The sequence below is a fragment of the Gadus macrocephalus genome, chromosome 14 (assembly GCF_031168955.1).
Source record: "Gadus macrocephalus chromosome 14, ASM3116895v1".
In the NCBI taxonomy this organism is placed as follows: domain Eukaryota; kingdom Metazoa; phylum Chordata; class Actinopteri; order Gadiformes; family Gadidae; genus Gadus; species Gadus macrocephalus.
Window position 1 is genome coordinate 20,526,534 of NC_082395.1, and position 23,327 is coordinate 20,549,860.

General features: G+C 47.6%; 2 protein-coding genes and 1 long non-coding RNA gene across 5 annotated transcripts in view; 1 reads left to right on the forward strand and 2 right to left on the reverse strand.

Moving 5' to 3' along the window:
* cd276 (CD276 molecule) overlaps positions 1 to 16,681 on the reverse strand; it is a 71,020-nt gene extending 54,339 nt beyond the window's left edge. Inside the window, 3 exon segments of the mRNA XM_060072054.1 lie at positions 3,227 to 3,574; positions 13,142 to 13,240; positions 16,402 to 16,681. Coding sequence (XP_059928037.1) covers positions 3,227 to 3,574; positions 13,142 to 13,240; positions 16,402 to 16,438 — 484 coding nt within the window. The 5' untranslated portion in view covers positions 16,439 to 16,681.
* Positions 14,178 to 16,395, reverse strand: LOC132472448 (uncharacterized). Its single transcript, XR_009529078.1, has 2 exons — positions 15,398 to 16,395; positions 14,178 to 15,289 (listed from the first exon to the last, which is right to left on the reverse strand). It is a non-coding gene; the product is annotated as an uncharacterized LOC132472448 (long non-coding RNA).
* Positions 16,682 to 17,137: 456 nt separating the features above from the next.
* Positions 17,138 to 22,909, forward strand: ubl7b (ubiquitin-like 7b (bone marrow stromal cell-derived)). 3 transcript variants are annotated; one of them, XM_060072048.1, is made up of 11 exons: positions 17,138 to 17,241; positions 17,652 to 17,832; positions 18,222 to 18,341; positions 18,422 to 18,507; positions 19,148 to 19,232; positions 19,346 to 19,403; positions 19,898 to 20,031; positions 20,341 to 20,390; positions 20,524 to 20,700; positions 21,232 to 21,345; positions 22,571 to 22,909. In XM_060072048.1, the coding sequence occupies exons 1-11, from the start codon at positions 17,218 to 17,220 to the stop codon at positions 22,709 to 22,711; spliced, it is 1,170 nt and encodes a 389-aa protein (XP_059928031.1). In that variant the 5' UTR covers positions 17,138 to 17,217; the 3' UTR covers positions 22,712 to 22,909. The 3 variants fall into 3 exon arrangements, with proteins under 3 accessions (XP_059928031.1, XP_059928033.1, XP_059928032.1); XM_060072049.1 differs by having other exon boundaries at positions 17,202 to 17,301; XM_060072050.1 differs by lacking the exon at positions 21,232 to 21,345.
* Positions 22,910 to 23,327: the final 418 nt, after the last annotated feature.

The following is a 23,327-nucleotide window of genomic DNA, read 5'->3' on the forward strand; positions in this document are numbered from 1 at the left end:
CTACGTTGACACAACTGCCAAGATAAGCACTGCGAGGGAAGTCTAGCATATGATATTCCATGTATTGTTATAACGTTGTTGCAAGCTAGCAGCAGCCTAGCTCAGTTTCGCGATCGCTTTGAAGTGACGGTTTCCTTGTGTGTAATCTGGCTTTCTGTGTTATTTTAACAAATATATTTTTTTTTTCAGCACAGAACTGTACATACACAATGATGGACAACGACAGTAAAGAGATCATATCGATTGTCAATATTGATAAGAGGGAGACCTAGAAGAATTCTGTTATCATGGAGAAGGAGGTTTTGTTTTTGTTTTTTTGTTTTTTTTTCTTTTGTTCTTATGCTAACGAACTACAGTTGCAATTAGTTTGCTATCTTGCTTGGCTGATACAGCTACCTTTCTTAGGCCTACCAGCGCAATGGCAATGATTTTAAGATAACATACATGGTATGTCTGTGAGTAAGATGTTGATGCTATATATGTACTTATGTAGCAATCAGCACTAATGTTTAATTACCTCGGAATCGGACATGGTGTTTCGTCTTCCTATCAATGTAACTGAATTCACATGAACGCGCATAACTGACGTTCGGTGGGAGGAGCTACAGCAGGTAGCGTGGCAGGGACGGGCCAGAGAGTACGCGACGGAATCTCAACGGCTGTTTTCTCCAAAATCGCCCACCCTAGCTTTAAGACAGAACTGATTATATCGGAGACTTCTTTTTCGTCATCTTAATAAGCATCCACTTTCAGAACTGCAAAGATAAAAAACGGTATATATATTATTTAGCTCTGTAAATGTACAGAGCTAAATAATATTACATGTTCAGACGTATTAAGTTTGTTCATGGGTAGACCATGTTTATTTTAAATAAATAAAACTCTCTCGGTCGTGAAAGTTAGTGTTGGAGTCACACTACGGCAAAGACATTAGTCAGGGCTGATTGCTCATTACAACAGCTAGTAATCAAAGGGGTGGATATTGACCATGACAAAGACCACAATCAAGGACTATTGACTGAACACAGCTCAGCCAAAGCCCTGAGGAAACTATCATCGCCGTTTCCTGTCTGGTGTGGAGAATTGATCCGATAGGCATGTATGATAGAGGCAACACTGGCGTAGGTACAGGCCCCATCTCCGCTTACGCTTTATGTGAAAAGTCCAAAATAAGCTGTCAGCAACATGTCAGTCGCCTAGCAACAGTGTGACAACTGACGAACAAACGTCATGTTGTCAACATGAACGCACGGCAGGTCCTGGAGTCCACGAGAAAACAGAGAAACATGAGCTGTTAAATAAAGTTCAATGTACAGTCAAGGGATCCGGGGAGCAAAACAATGGGTGACATATTTAGCCGCGCGGATTCCAAAGTTTATACAAAAAGCAGTTAGTGTTCGAGGTTAGGATAAGAGCATACACACACACGTATATGTTTAGAGATGAATCCTTTACCAAACTCACTTTTTTATAGCAAATGCTGCTTGTTTTAGTAACCTTCACAGTGTTGTCAATGCTGTGACTGGGTCCCTGATACACGGTCACAACATCCTCTCAATGAGATGTAAAGGATTGAAAAGGGAAGGAATAAAGCACCATCACCTCATGCTGCCCCTGAACATGAACAGAAGATCTCTTCCCATTGGACATCATGAGCCTAACGGACTAGCCTTGATGCGTTAAAATAAATAAAATAAATGGACTGCATTTATATAGCGCTTTTCTAACCATTGGCCACCCAAAGCGCTTTACAGTAATGCCTCACATTCAACATTCACGCACACATTCACACAACGACGGTGGAGTCAACTATGCAAGGCGACAGCCAGCTCATCGGGAGCTAACAGTCAGGGTTAGGTGCCTTGCTCAAGGACACCTCGACACTCAGCTAGGAGGAGCCGGGGATCGAACCAACAACCTTCAGGTTACCAGCCAACCCGCTCTACCCGCTCTACTGCCCTGTTGGAGGAGTTGTAGCATTCTGTAGAGAACAGTGCATGATCTGATCACGCCAAGAAATATATACCAAGTACCATATACTGTAAATACCTAAATCTTGAATTTGAATTGAAAGAAATCACAAGGATAATAAAGAAATCACAAGGATAATAGCATAATGTATGAGATGCATTTGAATAATGAGTCTGATAAATTAGTCTCTGAAGGATCAACCCAAGATCTTAGCACAGACGTTTCTACATAGCCTTGTAAATGGTATATGGACTGCATTTATACAGCACTTTTCTAACCAGTGGCCACTCAAAGCACTTTACAATATCGCCTAACATTCACCCATCCATGCAAACATTCACATGCACGCAGTCACGTCAACCATGCAAGGCAACAGCCAGCTCGTCGGGAGCAGGTAGGGTGAGGTGTCTTGCTCAGTGACACCTCAACACTATGCTAAGAGGAGCAGGGGCTCGAACTAGCAACCTTGCAGTTCCCAGCCAACACCCTCTACCTCCTGAGCCACATGCCGCACTCATAAACCAGTGAATGGACGGGCATGGGCAGACCTCCATCTCACACAGCCTCCCGGTGGAGCACGGCGGCGCACATGCCAGGCCTGACCCACTACATAACATAACACCGCATATCAAACACAACTTGGCTGTTTGATACACTATTTCCTTGCACTGTTTTTATGCGCCGCTTAAGCACTCCCTCAGGTAAACATTGGCTTGCATAGTATTCTTCTTGTATATTATTTCCCTGCATACATGCATATAGCATTTTTGTACTTTTGTACATTGCTACTTGTTTTTAACTCTCGGGAAGGGGATCCTTCCCGAGGGATAAATAAAGTTCCCATCCATCCATCCACCCGTCCATCCATCCATCCACCCGTCCATCCATCCACCCACCCATCCATCCATCCACCCATCCATCCATCCATCCACCCACCCATCCATCCATCCACCCACCCATCCATCCATCCACCCACCCATCCATCCATCCATCCATCCATCCATCCACCCACCCATCCATCCATCCATCCATCCATCCATCCATCCATCCACCCACCCATCCATCCATCCATGTAATCAAACCACTTGGCTGACCGGTGCTGGGGTGCGGGTGGGGTGGACTGGGACGGGTGTGGGGGTGTCGGACGGTGTGCGGGGTGGGGCTGACGGGTGGTCCTACGGTGTGTGTGTGTGTGTGTGTGTGTGTGTGGGGGGGTTGGGGGTTGGGGGGGGGGGGGGGGGGGGGGTCGACTCACCGGCCACCTGCAGCAGCAGGGCGGAGCTGCTGTAGTTCTGCACCCTGACGAAGCAGGTGTAGCTGCCCTCGTCCGCCACCTCCACCCGCCGCAGGAGCAGCGAGGCGTCGCCGTGGCGCAGCCGCTCGGGGGGCAGGGCGGTGCGGCCGGAGAAGGCCTCGGCCTGGTCCACCAGCTGGTCCCGGCCGTCCCAGTAGCCGTGCACGCTGCGCTTGGTGTCCGTCAGCTGCCAGAACACGCTGATGTCGGAGGGGGAGAAGGGCGCCGTGCCGCTGAAGGTGCAGTTGAGGACGGTGTCGTGGCCCTGCAGGGCGACCACCGGCAGCTCGGGCACGTGCACCTGCATGGCTGGAGAGAGAGAGAGAGAGAGAGAGAGAGAGAGAGAGAGAGAGAGAGAGAGAGAGAGAGAGAGAGAGAGAGAGAGAGAGGGAGAGAGAGAGAGAGATTAATGGTTTCGTTGCTGATGTATCAATGTTTTGGATTCAGCGTTTTCGATTTTGACTTCTTTATTTTTCACCCGCTTTGGCAATGTAAATGTTAGTTTCTCGTGCAAATGAAGCATTTTGAATTGTATTTAATTGAGAGAGAGAGAGAGAGAGAGAGAGAGAGAGAGAGAGAGAGAGAGAGAGAGAGAGAGAGAGAGAGAGAGAAACTCGACTCGATATTAGTGAGCGATTTGGTTTGAGGATGAAGCATGAACTGCGGAGACGACACAGTGGGTAAACAGCCTCAGGTAATGGAGATATCCAGGGAAGGAAAATGACACCGCTGTTTAGCTCACTGCCGACAGAACGATCTGGATAACTGAAGAGTGGACGGCTCTCTTTTAAAGACTTCACGCTCAGGAAGAAATCTAACAAACTCCCGTACACATCTATTCTTCTATAGCCGTATCAATATTGCAATATGGCAGTGACAGTAAACAACGGCTATGATGCCAAATATCATCAGAATAACAATGTATCACAATAAAGCCCCCCCACAATACGAGTCCGACGCCCACATGAATCATCTTTTTCATTTGGGGAAAGGAATCAAATATGGAAGCATCATCTCTGATAGGCTGCTCTCTGGTGCGTGTTCAGTGACTAAGCAAGCAGCCCGCCGCGGTGGGTAGCGGAGCTGAGGAGACGGGCAAAGAGATTCAACGGTAAGCATTAAGACTTTGCTTTACTCCTATAGGCTTTGCCTGCCTTCGAAGACTCGGGGCAATGGGATTGGATGGAGGAACTAACGCTGTATCCCTTAGCTTTTGTGAAAACCCTCAGGGAAATACTGTAGGTGGGGGAATAACTTCAATAGGTCTCTTATCCTGGTTATCATGGGAATGAAGTGGGACACGGTTTTCTCCTAATACAGAGACTACTCAATATTGATTTTGCGTTTTCAGTTTTATCTCTCTCTCTGTGTGTGTGTGTGTGTGTGTGTGTGTGTGTGTGTGTGTGTGTGTGTGTGTGTGTGTGTGTGTGTGTGTGTGTGTGTGTGTGTGTGTGTGTGTGTGTGTGTGTGTGTGTGTGTGGACATGACTACACACGCACACATGTATGTTCACACACGTCTACCCGTGGTGCATACGTGCGTGTCTGTCCGTGTGCGTCTGCCGGGTCTGAACCGGGCTCCCTGCAGCCCCGGAGCGTTGAGAGCATCGCCGCATCATCGCTGTGCTTCAGAGGCGGGCGTCTCGGAGCCACAGCGCACCTCTGCTATTCACAGAGTCAGCATCCGCTCTGTAATCCCCGTCTGCTCTTAAACTCTCCAAGACACTCATCCTCATCACAGGGCGCCAGCCGGGCCCCTGGAGGAACACATCCACAGTGTACACTCCCGCCCGCGTGATTGGCGTAATATCAGCCCATTCCCGGCCACAGCCACCGTGTTGTATTAGGAAGCCCGCCTTTCAAGCTGAACAGATAACATCAGCCTAGCATCACTTGTTTTGATTACTGGAGTGGCACAAGAGTTGCTTTTTTTCTCCCCTCCATCGAGGACAAACAAGTCTTTCATCAAAAGGTTTAAGGCGGGGATGGTTGTTGGGACGGATATTCCTGCAGAAGAAGGGAGGGCGTCGGTACACCACACTGCCTCTCTCCCTGCACCCTCGCAGGCCCTCCTGGGTGCTGCACTGCAGGCATACTGCCCCCTACTGCTCTGCGCCGCAAGGGCAGGCCGTCGGGGAGCAGACAGGGGGGAGCCCGTCGTCCACCCCAAACATGCTCCTCTGCGTTCGGGTCAGAATGGGAATTAGTGTGGACAATACGTGTGTGTGTGTGTGTGTGTGTGTGTGTGTGTGTGTGTGTGTGTGTGTGTGTGTGTGTGGGCGTGCCTGCGAGCACGCACAACACTGTCATGTTTAATGAAAATTGCTTTGATTTACAATGTGTTCATTTTTGTATTGTTTTTCCCTCCCTTTGGAATTCATAATTGCTGGCCTCCTGAACCCAGCCGGCGCCTCCAAAAGAACGCACAAAAAAACGGAACGCTCAAACACACAACAAAACATTGTGTTCTCCCGGACACACCTTTTGTCCATTCGGCGGGTGTGTGTCTGTGTCACGGGGTCATCGCTCTGCCCGTGTTTGTGTGAGTTCCACAAACACCGCCGGCCACTGCACTCCGGTCTGCCGTCGCCGCGGAGTTGACCAAAACAACAAACCTCTTCAAATACCAATCTGGGGAAGGAGCAGGGGACGCTGAGGCGCTGACCCCCCAATTTACTACCCACACCCTGTTAGAACGACGGCCAAACAGGGTTTCTCCCCCTCTACGGGGAAAACAAGGGCTGCGGTTCTACAGACTTCTAAAGCATCCAACCGACGGCCCTAAAAAACTAAACTGTATCCGAACCAATCTTGGCTGGAGGAGGTAACTTTGCGTCTAGGGAGTTAACACATTTCTGTGTTTAGTGTTTTTCGTGCTGTTTTTTTTTGTGAATAGATAAATCTTGTTTTTTCGTATTATGAGTGAAATACGTTCTGGAGATGAATTCAATACATCTGTTAGCCCCGGATGACTCACAGAGTATTTTGAGGGTTGAATGGGGGTAAGAGCTGTGCGTTACTCCACTCACTAAACCACTAATCCCTTAACACAGAGTAAACAAATGATATAAGGATTGAAGATAGGCACTTGATCTACTCTCTCTCTCTCTCTCTCTCTCTCTCTCCGTCTCTCTCGAAATACCAACGGATGAATAATTCACCACTCGTTGACACACAAGGTTGTTGTTGCGTTGGACCACCATTACAGTCATTTTCCATCATGGTTATATATTATTATTTAACATCATTATTATGAGATGTTTTGCGCCATGTTCTCCAACAAGCCAGAAGCCGTTGACTCCTACAGCACTCAGGAAGTAAACAACGTGGAAGAGAGGCGGGGTTAGAGACGCAGTCAGAGACCAGGAGATCCTAATTTGGCAGGTTGGCTGAATGCAGGGTTAGGGATGCGGGTGGGGGGGCTGGCCCTGAAGGCAGATCTCAGAGCCCTACCCCTGCAAGACGGACGAACGGAGGGGCGTGCCAGAGACGGAGGGATGGGCAAATTTCCCCGCTCCTCCCTTCTTCCTCCCACCTCGATAAACCGTCGCTGAGGAGGCCGCGAGGAGGACGGGGGGCCAGCCCGCGGCCGACGGGATTTACACGCTGCGATTCGTGTTTACGGTGCCCGGACTCTGTTTGACTGCCTGCAAGACAGAGCTGGGCACTTTCACTGCCGACGCAGAATACACTGTCCTACAGCCTTGTCTCGCCGGCGTCTGGCACACTCTGGCCCCCCCCCACGCAGCGCAGCATCGCTCGGATGGGGGCGGGGGTGGGGGACCCACTGCTCACTGGCAGGAGCATCAGTGATGTCTGCATCTCCATCTGCTCTCCTGCTAAGGAGCGCAGTCAGGGAACGTCTCGTGTCTCTTTTATCTTCTTCGCCGTCATCATCATCATCTTCTTCACGGTCATCACCGTGGTAGTCATCGTCCTCCTCTGTTCGTCTTCGGCGGGGCCCAGCTGGGGGGGCCGGGCCCCGGGTAAGCCGGCGACAGCAGGGGTGGGACTGAGAGGCGGCGTGGGGGCAGAGCCATGCAGGCTGCACAGGTAGGGAGATTATTACAGTCGCGGCGTTCAGCCGGGCGACAGGTGGACAGGCCCGTGTGATGGGAAACACAATGCTCACCCCGTATGTGCACGCAGTCACGTGCACTTATGTACATTTAAATCGTTTACGAAGGCACATACCCAGTCACGCACACTAGTACACACACACACACACACACACACACACACACACACACACACACAAAGTCTCACAAACAAAAACATACACTCAAATGCACAACGCAAACAGACAATTTAAGACTTATCGGAGTCAGGATGCCTCTTATCAGCCTTCTCAATAAACACAATGGGACATACAATTCTAATATCCTCCCTTAAGTTCAGACCCATTCAACCATCTTCCAGATAAACATCCCCAGTATCACATAAACATAGAAATTACACATCCAGAACACCCAACAGTCAGTAGGCAGTAGTACCTAACACTGACATGGCCAGGATCAATTAGTAAGAACACAATCTTTCGAGTGACATTGGTACAATTATAAAAGGGAATGATGACGCTGATTGACAACACCAGGAACATCCAGCCTCTATATTATGGGGACACACCATGGGCAGTAGTGACACAGCACAGCAAACTCAAAGGCTGCACTGTGGTTGGGATTCAGTCGGTCAGGCTGAAGAGGTGAGGGTGTATGCTTGGACAATTCTGCCCCCATATGGCGGTTAATGTAACTGCAGTTTCAGCACCTCATCATTCTCCACATATTTTGGGCCAACCCTAAAATGAGGCTGTAGGAAGGAGCTTTGAGTGGAAGGGAGAGGGCTAGGGTAGAGGCTATATTATAACGTGGCCCTAACCCTTGCCAGGGTTCACCCTAACCCTGCCAGCTATACAAATAAAATGGCATTTTGTTGAATTGAGTCTTTTCTGTCTGCCTTTCTTATTCTAGAGCAAATTGTGAAACTAAACCGATTCGAAAAGTGGTGCCATGGATCACAAAACTCGCATTTCAGATTGTTTCACAGGGTTTTTGGTTGCTAATCAGATATTTTTGCGAAACAAAAAAAGAGTAATATAACTGCTTTCCATTCATTCATTATAATCTATTACCTATTACTACTTACTTTTGCCCACGTCATTGCCATGTAATGCCATGCCTGCATTGGTTAAAGACAGCAGTACATCCACATTTGTGATGTACTGCTGTCTTTATCCAATGCCTGTGTTTACTAGAAGGTGGGGAGACTACTGAAAGGAGATTATTCTGCCCAATTCGGATGCAGTTGAAGTCTCAGACCAAGGGGTCGAGCGACAAGTAGATTTGCAGTTCAAGCGGTTTAAGGCAATATCAGGTACTGCCAGACTCTCCAGGCAGGAGACTGAACTCTTTCCTTCACACGGTTCACTCAAACTAGAAAACAGAAGAACGTCTTACAATAGGGATCTATTTAGCTGCCATGTCTAATGAATTCCATTAGGTCAGAGTGTATTTACACAGAATGTTTCAGAATGTAATTATACAAATGACAAAGTATAACAAACATGTTTCCGCACTCCTACACATTGTCTTAATGTGTACCGCAGGGTGAAATGTAATAATTCTCAGAAGAATTATTTTAATATAGACCAAATGATAAATGTTATAATACTCCTACACATCCTCCTAATGCACACCACTTGGTTAAACGTAATTATTACCGTACCGATTATCTTAATCTATATCACATGGTTAACCCTAATTGTATTAGGGACATTATTGAAACTTTCAAGGATCAACACATATATGATTATGAGAATGCCAATTCAGTACATTAGAATATGTTGTTAGGCAGGTCATAAAAGACCATCTTTAAAACATCATGATGAGGGCAGAGCAATCATGACCTTGTTCTAGATGAAAGAAATTTGATGGAGATTACATTTCATTTGAAGAAGACGAAGAAGACAATTGTTTTTGCTTCTTAATTCACACCCTGAACTGTTCCCTCAGTTACTCCACTCAAACTTCCTTCCTTTCTTCCCCTCCTCACACTCACACCAGATATCGGATCAGGGACGTAGAGCTGGGCAGTGGGGGAGAGTGATGGCGGGGATGTGGAAGTGTGTGTGTGCGTGTTTGGTGCGTGTGCATGTGGTGAGGTGGGGGCTGGGACTCATATCCTGTCAATAACGCGTTAATGGGCTCCGGCAGGCAGATAATAGGGTGAGGTGCAGAAGAGCAGGGAGATAAGGCCAAGCCCCTATCTCGCCAAGCCGGGAGACAGAGGGCCAGTGATGATTAGCCAGAAGGAGGGAGAGAGAGAGAGAGAGAGAGAGAGAGAGAGAGAGAGAGAGAGAGAGAGAGAGAGAGAGAGAGAGAGAGAGAGAGAGAGAGAGAGAGGGAGGGACAGACGGGGGAGGAGCGAAGGGGTGAGGGACGGAAGGCGGGATGTTTTGCAGGGTGGGATCCTGAGGCCGCGCGGCTAAATCCGGATGACAGGCTATAAGATGCAGCGTAGGGTTGGGGCCGTGTAATTACAAAGGAGCACCGAGCGCGTTGATGAGTGCCCGACTTCAGAAGGGTGAGATAAAGGTTGTCTGGCTGTAATCCACGTGACGAGGAAAGGTGTTTTAAACGCGTCCCTTTTAATAACCACAGCCGAGTCAGACATGCACAAGGCCAGCTTTGAATGTTTCTAACTTCCCCAAGTTCACTGATGCCAATGGAGCTCAGGGCTAGAAACTTTCCCAGTGATGGCAGCAGGGAGCTTGGTCCGTCTGGTTGAAACCATGAACCTGTGATATCCTTCCCCCCATCAACACCCAACCCTGGGGGGCACCGGGAGTTATGAACTATTCATGATCAAGCCAGCAGTCACCGATGCTTTCCAAGCACAGCACAACACAAGCATTCATAAATCTCGTTTTCCTCAGCCCTGCGGACCCCGCAGAAGATCACATGACCCGCTCGACAGCTGCAGGATCTGTTTATTACCATATTTATTTATTTTTGAGCAATCCCACTAGGCAGGATTTTTTTAAATAATCATGAAGTGGTCGGTGAGTGATGCAGTCTCAGTTTCAAGGAGAAAACCGGGAGGCAAGTAGAGACGTGTGTGTGTGTGTGTGTGTGTGTGTGTGTGTGTGTGTGTGTGTGTGTGTGTGTGTGTGTGTGTGTGTGTGTGTGTGTGTGTGTGTGTGTGTGTGTGTGTGTGTGTGTGTGTGTGCGTGCGTGCGTGTGTGTGTGTGTCTAAAGTGGAGAAGCAGGGGGCAGCAGTGAGTGCTCAGTGTTCATTATGTATGCACTGTAGCAAAAAAAAGCAATCTTTGTCTCGCCGTCCTCGATTGTTTTTTAAAGGATACTTGACTGGACCCAATCAAATTAGCAAGAACATCATGGATACGGGGTAATAACCCTAAATTGAATTTTGGCGCAGGCTAAAAGGTCCCCCCCTCTCCGCACCATCAACTGCTGTGGAGTGGAAGGGAGGGGGTGATGGAGGAGCGAAGAGGCCATTTGTAGTTAGCAAAGCTTCAAAGGGTGCACTACCAGAGACGCTATGACGGCCTATGCACTGCCACGCTAAGTACAACCCTGTGAAATAGTGACAATTACCTGGTATCGCTGCCTTTCTGATTGAGAATCAAGCCATCAGTCTAGTTTTCTGGTATTTGTGTGAATCTGAATGGTTTGCTTCATTGTGTGTGTGTGTGTGTGTGTGTGTGTGTGTGTGTGTGTGTGTGTGTGTGTGTGTGTGTGTGTGTGTGTGTGTGTGTGTGTGTGTGTGTGTGTGTGTGTGTGTGTGTGTGTGTGTGTGTGTTTAATAGCAGGGGTGTGCATTGCACAGTGACGCCTTCAGGTACACTGTAGACAGCGGGGTTTGACCACACAACCTACGGGCAGGGGTCGCGTGTTCACCGAGACGAAGGCGGCCGGTCCCAACATTGTAATTCTTCTGGAAGTCGACCAGCGTTCCCGCGCACGCTCACACTGTCCTGCCCTGACCAATGGGGTTCTGCGGATCAGGAGTGGGCACCGGAGCGGCAGTGCAATCTTGCCTTGCCGATAAGGGTGTTTGCCGGCATTACAGAGGACTCACACTGCTTAGAACAAGAGATGACAGAGCCGCTAATCCTAAGAAACTTCAGGAGAGAAGTCTGGAAGAAAAATGGCCAAAAGGAGCATGTCCGGTTAGAGTACATCCATGCATGCAGAGCCCACACACGTGCACCTGTACAGCTCTGTACGTAGAAGACACACACATCCACCCATACGTAGACACACACACAACCACCGATACGTAGATACACACACAATCACCCATACGTAGACACACACACACATCCACCCATACGTAGCACACACACATCCACCCAAACGTAGACACACAAATCCACCCATACATGCTCCGTACGTAGCACACACACACTGTGCAAGGATGGAGACACTGGTCCGATGCCAAACGACACGTCGCTTTAAGTTTCCTAGCGGTGCGGAAAGCGAGAGCGACAGAATGGGCCCAGAATAATTCAATTAGCGCGCTAGTTTAGCAGAGAGCGCGGATCACCATGTGAGCTACAACGCTCCATTACCGGAAAGTAAACGATCTCTGTCGGCCTCCTCGTCCTCGTCTCCTCCTCGTCTCTCCCCCGTGCGAGGGGTAGCAAGCTCAGCAGCGGAAGCAAGGCTGACCCGTAATGAGTAGGCTGCGGGCCCATTACTGCCCCGGGACAATCTGCCGCTAATGACCCGCTGAAGACACATTAAGTCTGCACGCCGGAGACCGAAGCTGATACTTACTATATAGAGTCCTCTGTGAGTTTGAGGGGTCCCTCCCCTTGGAATGGATCCTAGGGAGACCCAGGTTGCAGGGTCCGTTCCCGGTTTTATAACACTTTTACAGACCTGTCTTTATAGGAAAGCTCTTATCTTACGATCAGCCAAACATTGTGCTCTTTTCATTGGCCTTATGCGTTTTTTGCAGTTTTGTGGTGGGTTTTATCGTTTACTTCTTTTTAATCAGCCAGTTGTATCTTTTTCTTACTTTATCCTGATTTTTATACAATTTATGGCCATTTCAAGGTTGCTGCAGCGTTGAAAGGCTTTGCTACAATAGAGGCGGTGTTGATGCTTAACTTGACAATACAAACTCCCTTCTTGTATTTACAACGTCGGGGACACCCATTTGGTGCAAGCCCTGACCGTGTTTACCTTTTTACAACATTGATTCTGCTTACAACATCAGTTCTGTTCCTCAGAAGCAAAACTTTCAATGTGTTTTACCGGAATCATCTGACTCATGCCGTCTCATCCGGCACATCAAACCACCACCCGAACACCACCCCAAAACACTCCCACCGTCACTCTCTTGAGTCACGCAGCAGAACAAAAGAAGTGCTCCTCTAGCAACTTAGGTCTAGACCTCAGCCCGGGCCCGGGAGACGACTCTTCTGTGCTGCGTTTGTCAAGAGGCAACACTGTTCTCCTTCAACCACCTCAATAGGATCGCTATGTCAGGAGGATTACACTGAAGTATACCTTCATCTAAAGCAGTCTGCCTGTGTGCCTGTGTGTGTACTGTGCACGCCAGTATAAAGTAACATCCAGCAGTGCGCATCACCCTGCGTGTGGGTAAATAAGAATCCGTTTCATTTCGACAGGATTAATACGTTCTTCAACACAGGCTTTATAGGGTTCGTCAGCCTCCACATATTAGTTCTGGGAGTAGCTCCGTTGGGGCTTCTCCTGCGTACCCAGTGAAGCCATTGGAGGGGGCTAATAGGTGTTCCAGACCCGATGTGATATTTCCTCAGCGGTAACCGTGAGGCTGGGATAGACGGCGTGAGGGCAGACAGGGGGTTGGAGACGGCACTCACCCCGAGACCGGACCACCAGCAGGGAGAGCAGCAGGAGGGACAGCATGGTCCTTAAGGGAGACTGGGAGCCGTGGGCCTCGTGGGGCCTCAGATGCAGAGCTGTGGGAAACAACAGGATCCATCAGACACTCAAGAACCAGGACGCGGCTCGGTGTATCCGAGCAAGGCGAGGATGATGCAAGAGTAGAGTAATACCGTTTTGAATGTATTCCTCTTGAAGGAAAATGAAGGAAATATTGCTTGACGATTCAAAGCAAAACTTGGAATTTGGATTGTGATTAATTGGTTGTTTCGTGCAGAACAAGAGCGGAATCATATCAAATGAGGAACAAACAGCTCCGGAAATGAATCAGCATTCCATACTCATACACAGACAGTGTCAGGACACACATTCTCCGACAACTCTTGCGACTCCCATACTCCCAGTGGAATTAAGAACAGTGTTGTGATCGACAAGTGATTGAAATCATATGGCCAGCCATACATCTCTGTGTAGATTCTCTTTTGGATGTGATGTTTCATCAGGGATGAGGAACTCATTAAAATGGAGGTCCGTCTGTCACTCATTCTCGTCTGTCCCCGTTTGTCTTTCTATCCGTTTATTTGCCTGCTTCTTCTCAACTCCCTATTCTCGGCATACCTGGGGGCAAGTGCGTGCAAGTGCGTGCGTGCGTGCATGTGCGTGTGCGTGCTTGTGTGCATGTGTCTGTGTGTCTGCGTGTGTGAGTGTGTGAGAGTATAGTGATGCTCCTCAAGGTCAACATGAAGATAGACTATAAATAAGACACAGAGGGTAGAGAATAGAGATGGGCGGTTAATGTCACGTCGGTATAAAATACATAATAATAGCAACATAAAATCACATGGCACACATTTGGGCCATCTGCTTTTACAGCTGAGGGGCCTATCAAACACTTCCAAAGTGGGACTCGAGAGATTGCTCCAAGATGCTGGAGAGAGATATCTGGGGAATGCTTCTGCATTGTCACAGCGCCCCCATGGGGGTGTACTAGAGTCGTCGTGTGTAACATCCACCTATGCCAAATGCTAATCATATCCAATTATATCTAATTTTTTAGGCCTGATAATACCTATAATGACGAATGCCAGTACCCAAGGCCATCGCATCTTTCTTAAACCTGTTTCTCTCAGAAATTCTCAACAAGACTCCCTAGATCAACTGTTAAAACAACTTTCATCTTGGTATTATCAACAATTCCTCAAAATAATGCTCTTTGGTTACAGATCAGCACTAAACCACACCCACATTTTCTTTCTCTGGTGTTTTTTATCCACAGGCCACAATAAAGAGGATAAGGGTAGAAGGAGAAGAACTTTGTCACAGAACAGCAACAACTTGCTTTCTCTTCACTCTCAGGAGCTCTTCCATTAAGAGACGCTGTCTGCCAATGAGGCTGTGGACCTGCTGGTTTACCAGCTCAGCGTTCTTGCCCTGTTACCAGCACACACACATTTACCGTAAAAGGCATGGAAATTTGAGAAAGTTGCAAGCGCACATGTAGTGAAGATGAGTCATCCTCAATGTTTTTAAATCTTAAAGACTTTTCCTGAAAAGTTCCAGATATTGAGTGCTATTTTATTCAACACAGCCGGACAAGAGGTATGCCACATTGGCTGAGTTTCCCCTCCGCTAGACCAGACTGTGTATAGTCTCTGTGCTGGGCAGACACCAGGAAGCCATCAAAGTATGTTGTTTTTTCACAGTGTGAGTCAAGGTACTTTCTCTGACCTGTTCCAATAGGAAAGTCCCAACTTGTTTCCACTTCTATTTGTTGAAAGAGTGGAAGTTCTTCTCTTTGTCCCTCCATGTGACTGGCCAGATGACCACAACATTAGGGGAACTGGAATTGTTCACTGATAAAAAGGTAAAAACTAGCAGGAGAAGGTTTTGGCTACAATTTAAATAAAACATGGCCAATTAACTCCCTATTAACTAATTAATTAACGGCAGCTATCCATATTTTTACAATAAACCAATAATGTGTGTGTACTTTACTCTTACAATAAGCATTCATTAAGCTGTATTATGAAATAACTCAATCCATATCTAGCTTTCACTCAACCTTCTCAATTAAAAATCTAAACCCCAGGGGTTGATTTTTGTTGCCCTCAGAAGTTTTCCAAAATCTGTTTTGTAGAATTGTCGAGATTGTATGTTTGTGGATCTGAAATCAGCATAAGTTTCCATAATAGAAGTCAAAACAGTGTTTGTATTTTGATATAGACTACATTAACTAAAATTAGCTTTGCCCAAAAAAAGCAGTTTGACAATCTTTCATTGTTCCATGTAGGCTACGATTCCAGATTATGTCTCCAGTTTACTTTCGACATAATACTAGGCTACACTTTATACATTTGCCGCCCCATCTCATTCAGGTCAAATGCTTTAGCCCTAATGTACATCTTTGTGTGTGCATGTTGGTGCGTGTGGAGGACTAAGCTCACTTCCTGTCTGCATTTCTTAATAGCTCTTACTTCCTGTCTCACTGGGATATGTAGCAAAGCGTGAGGCTGTAATAATAATAATAATAATAATAATAGTAATAATATTGATCAGAAAGACATGCCACGTGCCAACGTAATAAAGAGAGGCTTAAGGTGGTGACCACAGCACAGCCTGCTGTATGTTGTGTTGTGTTTGTGTGCGTGCGTCTGTGTGTCTGTCTGTGGCTATGTTTACATCTGTAAAATATGATATGTTTAAATAAATGCTAACATCCTAACACACATCTAACTAAATAAAGACACTGACTTTTAGGGAATGTAATAATACTCAATTGAAATAGAAATACACATAATATTGAAACTAAAGTATATATAGTTATATAATACCAATAAACCACATTATTGGTTGTAGACCTATGCTGTAATGTGCCAATGACCATTGAAAGTAGCAAATCCAATATTTGTGGCAGTGGTTATGCTGTTGTACCAACTTTATGTCTAAGGTGGCGCAGTCCATTTCCTTCACCACGCAACAGCTGCATGGGAGGAAAATGGAAAAAAGGGATAACTGTGTTTTCCTAGGCCCCATCATTGAGCGAACCATTAAGTCAATTAATGATAAGCTTTCGATAGAAAACCGCTGTTTTAGGCTTACTTCACAGAGTATCTCCCAGTTGTTGCCAGTCTGGGAAATCACTGTTTATGTTTGCTATACTGTTACTGGGGAAATACAGATTTGATCATCGCATTTAATATACTCGTGCTCAGAGTTAAGTGTAATATATCAAGCTTACCATGATAGAGGAGCAAAAGTTTAGGATCAGCAACCATCCAGCGGCAGTGATACTTGCGGTTGATCTTATTTTGGGGAACAGTTCGCAGCAACGTGTCACTCTCAACACTTCTCTGACCGAAGCCAACAGCCGGGATATCCAAAATGGGATCTAAAGTGTGCAACTACTCCGGTTGTCTACTTATCTGCCACAATGTACCACTCTTTATTTCCTATCGTTTGGTTTTGGATCGTCTCTGTGAAACCACTCCTTGCCGCTTTGTCCAGCGGTGATGTCATGAGGAGGGGCGGGGGTCCACCAGCCCGACCCCGCAATTAACCATTTATGTCGCGTCTGCTAAAATCATATCTTCTGTGCGTGTGCATGTGTGTCTGTGTGTTTGTTTGCTGAATGTTTGCATGTGTGTGTGTTTTTTTCAGTCGCCTCATGCATTAAGATGCATATGATTCAGGCCTAATTTAAAATCAGTGTTATCCAACACGTTTTAATTCGTTCTTCAACCAGGGACGTAACTGTCGTTGTTCTTTATGTGATGATTAATTTCTATATATCTGCATTTAAAGAGTTTAACATTATGATTTAGTGAGTATGTGTTTGTTTGTTTGTTTGTGTGGGTCGGGGTCTGTGTGAACGTTGAACGTATTTATAAATCGTTTTACGTATTTATTTATCGTAATGTATTTTCTGATTTGGCTTAATTGTCTGTAAAATAAAAAAAAATGTAACATGAAAATAAGAAAGAGCGAATAAACATGATCGGTTTTGGCTGAGCTGATCACGTGTCTCGGTGCTTTGGACCACGTGATAAACCCAGAAATGAACGACGTCAACACAACACTGGTGAGTAAGCGATACAACCTCGCTATAACTCCCTAGTATTGTTGGCCTCTGCATGTTTTGGTGAGTGGGGTGGTGTTATTTAGCGGTTCGTGTATACCTTCCAGCCAACCAGCCATTATGTAAAAAAAAAAAAAAAAAGAGCACACATCTAATAGCAATAACACACACAATGTACTGTTTAATATACATAATAACAGACACATGTTGTAACATCACTGTTTGATATATATATAATATTGATGTACACCATCATGTTGGCGGCATAACAGATTGTTCTAGTATGGAGTACTTCCTAAACGGGGCAAGGTGAAGCCCCCTCCCCCTGAACCGGCGATCGGGGGTCCCCGACCATATAGCTGCTTAACACTGGTCGGGTTTTTTGACCACGGTCCCTCCGTGTCGCCACCCAGGTGGAGATGACTTCGGTGGACTGGCAGCTATCGCTGAAGGTGGTGGATCAGCCCAAATCCACCTTCCACTTCCCCGAGATGATGCCCGGGGACGTGCCCCCCGGGGAGTACCGGGTCGCCACCCTGAAGCAGCTGGTGGCCGCCCAGCTCCCGGACTCCGTCAACGACCCCGACCTGATAGGTCAGTTCAACAACCCGCCCAGTAGAGCTACTACTCGTGTAGGTAGTAGACCTACACAAACCATGCTGGTCTTTCTAACCTGCAGCATCTAGTGTTGTTTTTTTAGTATTGGTTGTTTCATTCATTCCTGTCGTTGTCATTAATACATGGTCTGTTCAACTCTTTGAGACTGTACCTGTGATTAAGGGCTATACAAAATAAATAAAATTCAATTTAAATGAAAATTGTAATTATCACCTGCCCTTAAAACAGTTGATTATCTAAATTCGAAAGGTTTGTTAACGCCAGCATTACAACCATGCAGTTGAGCTGTATGTTGCCATATGTTGTTATGTCCTGCAGTTAGCTTTACCTGCTAAGTGAGCTTGTTTTACCTTGTGGTTTCCTAGAGCTTGTCCACTGTGGTCGCAAACTGAAAGACGACCTAACGTTGGACGCTTATGGAATTCAACCAAAGTCTACCCTTCACATTCTCAAAAAGACTTGGCCAGAGACTGACAGTAACCCAGGTATGTCGCTTGAGATGTTGTATATAGTTTGCAGTGTGCAGGGCAGTGTTACTCTAAACGTGTCTCCTGATTGCCCTCAGAGCCTGTGAACCGGGCCACGGCAGTGAGAGAGTTCAGAGTCTTCCACGCGGCTCTGCACTCTGTCAACACGGCCTACAGAGACTCTGTGAGTACCATCATGGATATGCATTATTGTGACTGCAAGTATAGTACTCGGCACTGTTATTCAAGGCTTGGTTAAGGTACTCCCACAATACTGTGTGATTTGGCCTAGTTACATCTAGTTACAGATCAAACACTAGATAATAATAATAATAATAATACATTTCATTTAGAGGCGCCTTTCAAGACACCCAAGGTCACCTTACAGAGCATATAGTCATCATACATTTTTTAAAAAACAAGACATTGTGGAAAAAATAAATTAAAAATAAATAAATAAATAAACATAAGCAATAAGAAATAAATAAAACAAAAACAAGACAAAACAAAACAAAACAAAAAAAACAAAACAATCAAAACAGTGATCAGTTAGACGTTGTGTGCGAGTTTGAACAGGTGAGTTTTGAGTTGTGACTTGAAGGTTGTAATGGTGTCTGACTGTTTTATGTGTGGGGGGAGGGAGTTCCAGGGGTGGTGCATTTACCCTCCAGATAGCATTGTTTGTGTGTGTTTTTATAACCCACTTAGCAGCAAACCAATATTGACCATGTTGTGATGTATTATTTGTATTGTGAAGAAGCAGAATGCAGCAATCTGCCCGCAGTAAGAAACAAGCATAGATAAATCGTGTTCCCCCTTCCCAGGTGACAAAAATGCTGACCAATAAGGAGTCTCTGGACCAGATCATTGTGGCCACCCCGGGCCTTAAGTCGGATGCGGTGGCTCTGGGTAAGAGCACGTGGTTCCTGCTTGGCCTTTGGAACGTCATGAGATGGGGTTTCTCTCACAATGCTAGAATCAAGTCCTTTGTTTCATCACATGTCTGGCGCGTGTGTTCGCAGGGGTTCTGCAAGACAAGGATCTCTTCGTTCAGTTCGCCGACCCCAGCATGCTGGACATGTGAGTACTGGTGTTATTTAAGTGGGCCCTGAGTCAAGTGGTAATAGCGTACTCCTGCAGACTCTCCTCACAGGTAAACACGCATATCTGCAAGTGCTGGCTTTTAGGTCATACATAAAATTGTAATAAATAGGCCGATTATAACGACCAAACCAGCCACCTTACTTCATACTTACTGGAGAGCTTACTCTGGCCTTTACAGGCCAACAAAGTTACTATGTGAAATGGTAAATTGACTGCGTTTATGTAGCGCTTTTCTAACCAGCGGCCACTCAAAGCGCTGTTCAATGTTACCTAACGTTCATGCACACATTTACCCACCGACGGCGATGTCAACCATGCAAGGCGGCAGCCAGCTCGTCGGGAGCAGTTAGGGTGGGGTGCCTTGCTCAGGGACACCTCGACACTCGCTCTACCTCCTGAGCGACATGCCGCCCCACAATGTGCAGTGTTGCTCCAGTCATGTGAACCGTCCTCTGTTCCGCCTCCATCAGGTTAATCAGCTCCCACCCAGCGTTGGTCAACGCCATCATCCTGGTTCTGCACTCGGTGGCGGGCAGCATGCCCACCCAGGCCAGCAGCAGCTCCTCCCGCAACGTCTCGGCCAGCTCCTACAGTGACATGCCAGGTGGGCAAGAGAGAGCCTTTTTAATGCCTTTGCCTTGTTTGTTGGAACAAAGCCCTTTCTAGTGGAATTGTGTGTTGGAACAAAGCCCTTACTAGTGTATTGGTGTGTTAGTTCAAAGCCCATTCTAGTTTATTGGTGTATCAGAACAAAGCCCATTCTAGTTTATTGTCGTGTTAAGACAAAGCCCTTTCTAGTGTTTTGGGATGTCCTCAAGACAAAAAGCCTCCTAACCTCTACCTGCTTCCTTTATCTGAATCTATACTTACTGCCCCTTTAAATGACTAAATCATGACTATTTTCTTCGCACAGGAGGGTTCATGTTTGACGGCATGTCGGATGATGAAGATGAATTCCAGTCCGTGAGTGAATGCATCTGTACATCATTGTGAACCACAACCTCTACCGACCTTCTCTAGCACCCCGTGTGTCCCCCCCACCCAGTGCAGACCCTTCTAACACACGCGTGTCCCCCCCCCCCCCCCCCCCCCCCAGGGGAACCAAGCGGGCCCCTCCAGCCGAGGGGGCGCTCCCATTGGGGGGCGGCCCCAGTCTCTGAGCCACAGCGGGGCGGCGGGGCCCCGGCCCATCACGCAGAGCGAGCTGGCCACCGCCCTGGCCCTGGCCAGCACCCCCGACAGCAGCGCCGCCACGCCCACCACCACCAGCCAGGTGAGGCCCTCCGGACCCCTCCGAGGAGGGCGTTCGACACCCCCTGGTCGAAAGGCACCGGGTTCGATGCCTGACGTTCGCGGTGTAGCTGCAGCCGTTATTGAGCGATACGCTACCGACTATCTGAACTGAGTTCAGAAACCGTGAGGTATTTGGGATAACGGCATTCTCTTGAATATTTCCTTGAAGAAGAAGACTTTTATATGCAGAGAATGAAACCTATTTTTCAGCGATAAAAGGTTTGCCGTACGTTACGGCAACACGATGGCTGCTATAGTGACGGATCACCGGAGCCATGGATGCCTGTATAGAGATATCACATACAGAGCAGCGTCTATTAAGTCACACAGCCCAAAACCAGAATACCAGGGGGGCAGGGGAGGAAGTCCTTAAATGGACGATCAGATATAGTGCAACCGAAGCGTTTAACCTTTTGAGTCCAGCGACGGCAGTTCTCGAGCATACGGCTCCCTGTGTGTGTGTGTGTGTGTGTGTGTGTGAGTCACGACGCGATGCTTGTCGCTCCTCCAGGCTGACGCAAGCAGCGGCGTGTCCCCCATGCCCGCCGGGACCCCGGTCAGCAACGACCTGTTCAGCCAGGCTCTGCAGCAGGCCCTGCAGGCCAGCAACATGTCCTCCCTGCAGGTGAACCTCCCCTTCTTCAGGGCTCCTTCGACAGAGCCCTTCTCTGTTGTTAACTCGGTGGCGCTGTGCTGTTGTAGCTGGATGGAGACTGAATGGCATCTTCAGAACATGCTCAACTTCACGTGTATTATAACAAAGATCCTCAAATGTTTTGTCGGCGCATGCTCGAGTCATACGCTTCCGTGATTCTCATTATCGAAGTATCGGGGTCAAATGTGTGTGTCTAGTACATGTCTTCATCCACCAGGGGCTGGTGCACGAGTTAGTGTTACAGATGCCAAGAAGTTCTTTCTTAATCCCAGATGGGGAATCCTGGGCTCACAGCAAAAGTAAAGTACAGAAAATAAGGAGAATGTAAAGCCCATACGAGCAAACAAAAAGATTATAAGAATAATGCTGGCATTTGCCGGTACCCTGGGTGGTGTAATGAGGACCAGACTCACTGTGGGGTCCAGGGTGGTGTAATTAGGAACCGGAATCACTGTGGGTTTGGAGTCAAGGGTGGTGTAAAGGGTGGTGTAATGAGGACCAGATTCACTGTTGGTACGAGGACAAGACTGACGCTGGGGCTGGGTCTGGGGTCTAGGGTGGTGTAACGAGGACCAGACTGACTGTGGGTCTAGGGTGGTGTAACGAGGTCCAGACTGACGGTGGGTCTGGGGTCTAGGGTGGTGTAACGAGGTCCAGACTGACGGTGGGTCTGGGGTCCAGGGTGGTGTAACGAGGTCCAGACCGACGGTGGGTCTGGGGTCTAGGGTGGTGTAACGAGGTCCAGACTGACGGTGGGTCTGGGGTCCAGGGTGGTGTAACGAGGTCCAGACCGACGGTGGGTCTGGGGTCTAGGGTGGTGTAACGAGGTCCAGACTGACGGTGGGTCTGGGGTCTAGGGTGGTGTAACGAGGTCCAGACTGACGGTGGTTTAGGGGTCTAGGGTGGTGTAACGAGGTCCAGACTGACGGTGGGTCTGGGGTCTAGGGTGGTGTAACGAGGACCAGACTGACGGTGGGTCTGGGGTCCAGGGTGGTGTAACTAGGTTCAGACCTCGTTACACCACCCTGTTTTGGGGCCAGACTCACTGTGCGGTCCAGGGTGGTGTAACGAGCACTAGACTACTCACTGTGGGGTTTGGGGTCCAGGGTGGTGTAACGAGGTCCAGACTCGCTGTGGGTTTGGGGTCCTGGCTGGTGTAACGAGCACTAGACTCACTGTGGGGTTTGGGTTCCAGGGCCGCTGGCAGTCCCAGATCCAGCAGCTCCGGGACATGGGCATCCAGGACGAGGAGCTGATGCTGCGGGTGCTGCAGGCCACCGACGGGGACCTGCAGGGGGCGCTGGAGCTCATCTTCGCCGGCGGCTCGGGGCTGTGAGGCCCCACTCCCACGGGGGGAACAGAGTGGCTTCTACAGAGGAACAGCCCGGCCACGGGGGTCCAGAGGAACCCAGTCCTTCGACGTACCTTAGCTTTCTTTGGACGAGTTTAAACTGGAGTGAACTGTGTGTTTTCATTTTTTACTGGCCGTTGGAGACTTTGAATAAAGGCGACGATGCTATTTTGAGTGTGAAAATAGTTTGCCCAATTACTGACTGCAACTAAAGAACTAACTTTGCTTTCGATTTGTACGAAAATTCAGTCATTTGTCGTGCGTTTGGGAACGGAGTGCGTATATATCTGAACTGACGACAACTCACCTCGTTTTATGGTAGTTGCTTTATTGCGCCACGTGCAGTTCGTGAAGTGTCCACTAGATGGCACTGCAGCATTTCGTTAGAACTTGCATTTCCAACTGCATCTTTTTTTTATTCATGCGTTTGTTTGTTTTTCACCGGGCGAGCTATTTATAAAAAAATTAACTCTTAAACCATACACGCTGTTGTGCTTATACTAAATATTATCCAAAAAACACTCAAGTAAGACTATATTCTAAAAGCAGTGCATGGATATATTGCACATAGCCTCCAATAATACGATGCTCAGCATCGGCA